At 47.1% G+C, this 8,082-nt stretch overlaps 1 protein-coding gene across 1 annotated transcript; it reads right to left on the minus strand.

Annotated features, from left to right (window-relative positions):
- Positions 1–2,147: 2,147 nt before the first annotated feature.
- LOC133342198 (leucine-rich repeat neuronal protein 4-like) lies at positions 2,148–5,338 on the minus strand. Its single transcript, XM_061551167.1, has 2 exons — positions 5,118–5,338; positions 2,148–4,048 (listed from the first exon to the last, which is right to left on the minus strand). The coding sequence occupies exons 1-2, from the start codon at positions 5,180–5,182 to the stop codon at positions 2,842–2,844; spliced, it is 1,272 nt and encodes a 423-aa protein (XP_061407151.1). The 5' UTR covers positions 5,183–5,338; the 3' UTR covers positions 2,148–2,841.
- Positions 5,339–8,082: the final 2,744 nt, after the last annotated feature.

Raw genomic sequence — 8,082 nt, forward strand, 5'->3', positions numbered from 1 at the left:
TTGCCCCAGGAATCCTCCAACAAAATCGAGTGCTCCCTTAATGTGTTGGATTTAGCAGCTTGTAGTTTGCGTGTGAACCTATTGTTGACGACTGGTACAAATGATCAGGTGGGGAAAACAACTTATTCGTGAATGTTAGAAACACATAGACCCGTATAGCCTCAATAGACGGTTGGGGCAAGTGCTGTTAGCGAGCACCTATGAAGCCCATCAAAGCCCACGAGGGGATGGGTCGCCAGTACCACGGCCGGCGGCCTTTATCTCCCCAATACCGGTGTTTACACACCTCAGCAGGTGCCGCATACCTAATAATCAGCATCTACCTAGCGTGTTCCCATTGACGTCATTGCACACGTGGAATCGTTGGGGGCCGTCCATAAATGACGTCACGCGATTTTGGGATTTTGGCTTCACAACAAGTCAGACCCCCCCTCAAATATGACGTCACAAAGCTCTGCCCCCCCCCCCCCAAAAAAACATGCTTAAAATGGCTTTAAACTATTGTCATTGTAATGCGTATTCATATTCTTGGTTCTTTCGGTAAAGTCACGTAGAAGGTAAACAATAAAATAATAAATAAATAAAATCTAAAACAATAAAATTGTTGTCTAGATTTATTTAAAGTTGCGCATTTTTATGTGACGTCACATTTCTCAAACACCCCCCCCCCCTCGTCACACATCGTCACAAATGTCTGACCCCGCCCCCCCCCCTAGGTGCGTGACGTCATTTATGGACGGCCCCTTGGATGTTTACAGGTGTGGGTTCAGTGATGCAAGGTGGAGAAAACATTCGTACAGCGGCTAGACTGAACATGGGCGGAATACAATTAACGGAGTGAATGCATCTGTTGTTTCGTGCCCCGGTATCTCGACTTTATTTAGTATCGCATATACTGTACAGCCGGTCATGAGTAACTAATGCTCATCTCGAAGGGCGAGACAGCTGAATTAGGCAGATTTGTACATCAGGCAATGCTCATCACTAGAAAAGTATGAAACGTAACACTATCTATCTTGGGTATTCCAAATATTTGGAGACGAAGGTTTGTATATTGTTTTAGTTTTGAACCCATGTCTTCAAACGTTTATTTTATATACATATGTGGGGGATTTGAAGACCTGTGACATTTTTTCAACGATTCGAAAAAGTATTTTCCACAATTTTGTGCAAATTGGCATCATGAAATGAGGCGAAAATTCCATTGGGATTTCTAGCAGAGCAGTGCAACCTTTCGTGTTGGAGAACTGCCCACATAAGTGGATATCACAGAGCTACTGCTGAAATCCCTTCAAGGTACTTCTGGTCCATACGGCAGGGGGCAGCACTTTCTCATCCGCTCCGCCACATGACAGTAATGTTCGTCGCATGATAGTCAAACTTGTGTTTTTAAATCTCAATGTTTGAATGTTGGCAAATTAAGTGCAGCGTTGCTGACCAAAACTTTTTGTCAGATTTTGAGTAAAAAGCAGGAGAAATTGGCTACCATTTACTCATGTGTAAAAAGATAAAGGTGCAGGTCTGCAATCGCTTGCTGACACCAATGCTGGCAGAATAGTCTTCACTGAATAAAGCTCCAGAGAGCCCCTCGAGAGTGTATGTAGCCTTCTCTTCCATCCTGGCCAGGTGCTTTTAAAGAGCAGAGCGCGCACACACTTTACCCCACAACACGCCACCTGCCGATTGATTGTGGTGCACCACTCATCGACACTGCTGGGTGGACAGAGGTGGTGGGAGAGATTTAACAAACTTGCACCATTGTGTTAGCCGGGCGGTGGTGGCGGTACGCTGGAAGAAGGCCCTGTATTATAGGGAGCTCTCGATAGCCTCTATTAGAGGGCGTTTTGGTCTGGTCTTCCACACATTTTGAAACAAGTGGGAGTACCCACACTTTATTCCACCGCACGCGACCTGCCAGTCGCTAATTGTGGTGAACCCATTTGTGCTGCTGGGTGGACAGAGGTGGGCTGATTTAAGGAACCTGCCCCATTGTTTCAACTGTCGCGCCGGGACATCGAATTGAATTGGCGACCTCTGCATTCCAAGTCCATTGTGCTGACCGTCACTCCAAGGTAGCACCACGTTTAATAGTACTGGACTGTATGGGTTTGTGCAACACTTTAAAACACACGAAACAAAATACAATAAATATTAGAAAATTTATTGAATGGGGTCAATTCTCGAAATAAATACAAAACGATGAAATATAACTTACATCTTTCAATAACCGTTACATCTTCTGTTTAGAACTCATAAGCTGCTAAGTAAGTACCATATATACAAATCCAGTAAGCAGTCGTCGCATCATTTAAAAATCAAATATACAGCATAATTCACCACCACCACGCAAGTAAAAGATATGTTCATTGACCATTTTTCAAAATATGTTTTCGCTTTTTTCTTTCCAAACATGTTTTAAATTACACCCACACCATTAAAAAAGACAGACACGACATACTCGTGCAACAAAGCATTTTCAGTGAAAACGTTGGAATGCACACATAGTTAAAGTGTAAGTACATTATCAAACAACGCAAAGTTACTTGAATAATTGAATGCAATTAGGTGAAATAATAAGCCTACCCATCCACCACCATTAAGAACCGAACCATAAAAATAAGTTATCTTGGTTTTGACATTAATCTGCATCGGATTATGGTGCCACCTACATTCTGTCCTGTACGGAGATGTGCGACCAACGATTGGATGAGATGGAGGGAAATTGATGCAGGGGCCTGCCATTTGAGCAGACAACTCAAAAAGGAATAAGACTACAGTGTATTCAGAACATATAAAAGACAGTGTTTCTTGCTCAATGTCATTTGTGCCGTCGGGCAGTCGTCACGCCTTGCCGTACGTGCTGAAATCCAGGTGGACCACCTGATCCACCTTTGCAAATTCGTCCGTGAACACGGGGTTCTGGGCGCTGACCAGGTCCTCGCTGTTGTAGCGCGTAATGAGCACGCGGTTCTTCTCCCTGTACCTCCTGCGGCACAGGCAGGCGGCCAGCACGGCGATGACCACGAGCAGCGCGAAGAAAGCGGCGAGGGCGCAGGCCATGACCACCTCCCGGTACGCCCGCGGCATCTCGAACGGCACCCGCACGCACTCGCTCTCCCCGACGGCGTTGACCGCCACCACGCACACGTTGTACCGGCTCGAGGGCACCAGGTTGCGCAGCGTGAAGCGCCGCCACGTCGGGTGTATCTGGTGCGTGCGGTGATCCCGCACGTCGCCTTCCTCCTGGTAGCGCAGGTAATAGTCGAGGACCTGCGACTCCGGCGCGCACCACTGCACCTCCACGGTCAGGTCGTCTGCAAAGTCCACCTTGTGGAGTCGCGGCGCCTGGGGCTTCTTGTTCTCGACGACGCCGGCGCAGCGGCAGCCTGTCTCCTGCTGCAGGACGTGGCAGGGCTTCTGGCCGTGCCGGCACGGGTCGTAGTCGCAAATCACGTCGCCTCGGCGCGGCGGGACGAGAGGCGCTTTCTTTCCGCCGCCGGTGGCTCCGCCGTCGTCTCCGTCGTCGTCGGGGTCGTCGGGGTCGTCGACCGTTTCGATGACGATCGGCGTCTTCGGCGGACGGGGCGGCTCCGGCTTCACCCGGGGCGGTTTCTCCGTCGCCACGATGGGGGGCGGGCTTCTCGCCGGGATCGGAGTAGGATCTTCGTAGTCGTCTTCATCGTCGTCGAGCTCGAACAAGACCAGCGTGGGCTTGTTGCTGCGCCCTCGCGAGCTCAACCTGGCGCTGCCCGGCGGCGGCGGCGGCGGTGGCGGCTGAGATGCCGGAGTAGCGTCCTCCGCACGTGCACCGCCGCTCAGAGGGAGGAGACGGCTCGAGCGATGGGTGCCCGTCATCCGAGTCGCTCCCAAGGTCCGGGGTGGAGGCTGTTCTGACGCTCCGTGCAGGACTCCTCTCTGGCTGGGGCTGGAGAGAGAGATCGTGGGGCTGCCCGACGCAGTCCCGGACGTGCCCACCAGGAGGCAGAAGGTCGCCACCAGCAGAGGAGTGGGCAGCAGCAGCAGCATCATCGCTTCGGGACTTGTAGATCTGCGGAGATCAAGTCGGACATTCGGAGACGTTTTACAGGCTGCCGATACTCAAAGTACTCGCATGCACGCGCGGGGGCCTCCTCGCACCGTGTGGATTGCGGGGGCTTATTTGACCATACTTCACCACACTGGGCAGTGCAAGTTGGTCAAGGCGATTAGCATAGACGCGTTGGTGTGCAGGTGCACGACAATAGTGCATTTAACTGCACCGCGCTCTGCCTTCAACAGCCGATAGCACCTGTTACGCATGGTGGTCGCCCATCCAAGCACTGAACAGGCTCAAGCCTTGATACCCTTAGGAGGTCTGACGGGGTCTGTGTCACGGGCACTCAAAGCGTGTTTCATACCCAAGCGCTTGACTGTGTGTCTCCGATTGGAAACATACCGCACTCATTTACAGGAGCATATATATGTTAAATTAAATTGAGCAGTAGCGTAAAATGACCAAACAACATTCTAAAAAAAGTTAATGTCTACTTGTACTGACAGCAAATTATTACTGAGCAGTAATCGTTCAATGTGTGGACAGTTTTTTTTATGAGCTTAAATATGTGTTCCATTGCAGATCTACAATATTGTAAGGAGCATTCAGTATGTTCAATGATTGTTTTATCAACAACGTAGCAAATTCACCCACAGTTTCATTACACATGGCTCGCTCTGTTGGTGTTTCATGACGAGCTTGTATTTGTAGCGGCCGGGTGACTCCGCGTTCGTTAGTTTAACAAATATACGCTAGTCTTGTGTGCATTTGATGTACGAGTGTACCTTTCCTGTCGTAAATAACACCTGCAAAAGTCATAAACTGTGAACTATTTATGACGAGACGCTTATGACAGTAAAAAAAACACTCGTACTCCAGTTGTCAATTATATTATCGGGCAACTCTAAGAATTTCAATTCGGCTACACATACAGAATTAAACGTTTATTTTAAGTATTTTTCTTAAAGGATACTCAATAAATGAAAGACTAATCGAGAATGTTTAAACATGTATTTCTGCAAAGTTTAATGTTAGCAACATAGTTGGTCTGAGTGACGTTTTGTAACAAGCACCGCTTTCTTACCTGTGTGTATGACAGCTCAAGATATCTAAAATAAAACAACGTTCAACAGTTGTGTTGAGTTGCATGAGACTAATGTAGACCGGCGTTGTTCAATATCACAGATGTCTCTCTGCTTCTCTCCGGAGCCCCGTCTCAGAGGCCGTAATCGCAAACGTAACTCGCATCGCCTTGAGCGAGCACGGCTCTGCCATCATTATATAGTGGCGGGCAAAGGTGGGGGTGGCTGTCACACGAACATCCGGAGGAGCGTCTGGATGGAGGAGGCTTCGGGGGAGAGTTGTGGGAGTCGTAGATGGGGGAGGTTCAAGGATGACGGAGAGAGAGAGAGGGGGGGGAGCGGCAACGGAGGCATGGCCGGGACCAAAAAAAACCCATGCCGCTAATTCCACCGCTAGTGGCCACCCACTCGCTCCACCCGCCCGCCGGGCAGCATGACACCACCACCACCCACCCGTCTGGCCACGGACACTCGGAGTCGTCTGGCCAGGTGCATGAGTCACCGGCGGCACCTCGCGGCTCTCAAAGAGCGGTAAAAAAACCGTACGATGCGGGCATAGGCTTGCAACGTGTGTTTGAAGAATGCATCGTGCACTGTGATTTTGACATTGACGCGTTCGGTTATGTTTCTATTATTAATCTTCTTCTTCGTCTCGTCGTATTTTGCGTGAATTTTGTAAAGATGCTTATCAGCTTAACTTGAATTAAAAACACAAAGGCCACCACCACTGCAAATAAGTTACAAGTTACGCTTGGTTAGTTATTTTGCGAACCTTCACATTTGCTCGGCAATTGCAGTATAATCTATCAGGGTCACGTATCAAAACTGGTGCAAATAGGTTTTTACCGTACTGTGATCTGAATAAACGACTAACGAAGACATGGATAAACATTTTTTTTTTACCAAGCACGAGAAAAACAAACAAGGCTACAGATTCGGTGGTTTACCAACATGTGCTGATCCACATACTAATTTAAATAGTCGACTCAGCTACTTTCTACGTGACTGGAGAGCTAATGGGTCTGACGTGTTTTCATCTGTGCCCCAGCCACAGATCTGTTCTTCCTGTGGCTTAACTGGATGCCAACCAAACATAAGTTGGAGCTTTCGTGACTGCAGGAATTACTCTTTGGTTCTTTCGGTAAAGTCACGTATAAAGATAAAATAATACATTAAATACAAGCATAGTATTTATAAAATAATAAATTAAATGCTAGCATAGTATTTAATTTATTATTTTATCTTTATACGTGACTTTACCGAAAGAAGCAAAGCGTAATGGATGCCAACCATCTGGCAAGAGGGCTCCGTAATTGCAACACGCGCTTCAGAGAGCCACCGATGCCTCCTCCCCTGCTCTACAAACGCATGTAAACATTCACGACTATTAAAGGTTTGTGGGTTGTGTCCACTACATTGCTCAAAACCCACGATGCCTAATTTTAGCAAGAGAAAAAAATAACTGTCCGGAATGCTGTGCCGCAATTATTTTGAACAAGCCACATCCGTTTTTGCCTCGCTTTGTACTCGTGATACTCATTCAGTGTTTCGTTAACACCACGTTGACAACGACGGTGAGTTCATGTATGAATATATATTGACGAGCCTTTTGACAGTCCAAGGACGGGTGTATTGCAGTAAATCTGAAACTTGCAAGCGAAAAGCAGAACGCGACGTGATAGTCATTGCATTAATGCGTGTGCAATTTGTAAGGGCGCGGTGACACAGACCTATTTCATTTAAAGGTTATAATCCCTTGTTCATCACGACGTCCTTTTTACTTTGATGTCTCCATAGCATCACGGAGATCACGTGACGTGAGGGTTCTGCCTTTGTAGTGAGGGTTGTGAGTTGACACCGAAGAGGGGGGAGGAGGCGCCTCGGCCCCCCATGTGGAGTGACGTCAGTCGCTAATTATTATGAATGGGTGTCCATTTGGAGGACGTCACCTGTTCATGATTATTAATGAGGGGGGCCGGTCGACTTGGAGTGACGTCACGCGCGTTACATACTGACATTATTGGGTACGTATCGTAGTTAATAAACTTGTTAATATGATTACAAGTTTATTTTCTAGGTCTACCTTTCGCTCTAGGGATAGTGCATTTTATACCAATAATCCGGAAAATATATAGTGAGTTATTATGTATAGGTGAGCAAAGATTTAGTGAGCAGGTGAACTCTGCTTTACCGCTAATTTTCAAAGACAAGGAATTCGTCCCAATTGTCCTGAACATGACAATAGGCACCTGTTGTGAAATGAATGTCTCTGAAAACAATTGCCCCTCTTTGTCAATCAGATGCATTGCAGGCATTGACCTCGACAATGAACATGAGATGCGTAGCTCAATGGGAGGTACTGTAGGTAGGATCGTGGCGCAGTGGTTAACGCACTGCCCTTTAAACTGATACATCTGAGTTGTTGTGCCGGCCATGGCTAACACTAATAGCGCGTGATCTATGAACCATGACTGGGCACCCTCCCCCACCCCGGATTATATAAATGTACAGTATGTCAACGGGTGTCAGCAAAGTTGTGTTTTGAAACAATACTCATTTCCTTAAGAGATAAATACAATAATGGGGGTAATCTGTTCTTGTTTGTTTAAGCAAATTACATGTGCTCATTCACTGGCCATTGAAGCAAATCCGATGTATTGTTTGGTGTGCGTCTGATTTGAGTCACTGCCACGGGTGAGAGCTGTGCAGACAGACACTCTAAATCGGTGCTTCCTTTTGGTCTCGATTACTCAGTCACTTTCTATATATATTCAAAGAATAATATGCTCATTTTGCCAAGAAAAACCATCTCATGTACACAAGGTCAACTCTGCCGGCATTATCTTTATTTCAGTTTACAATGCATTGATGCCATATATTAAAAAAGCAATTGTGAGCTAAAACAAATACAAGGTAACCCTGCGGTCAAAACAACACAGACAGACGGGTATTTAGGCTGGATTGAAG

Source organism: Lethenteron reissneri, chromosome 14, assembly GCF_015708825.2.
Source record: "Lethenteron reissneri isolate LAM-NWPU_2019-01 chromosome 14, ASM1570882v1, whole genome shotgun sequence".
Taxonomy (NCBI): domain Eukaryota; kingdom Metazoa; phylum Chordata; class Hyperoartia; order Petromyzontiformes; family Petromyzontidae; genus Lethenteron; species Lethenteron reissneri.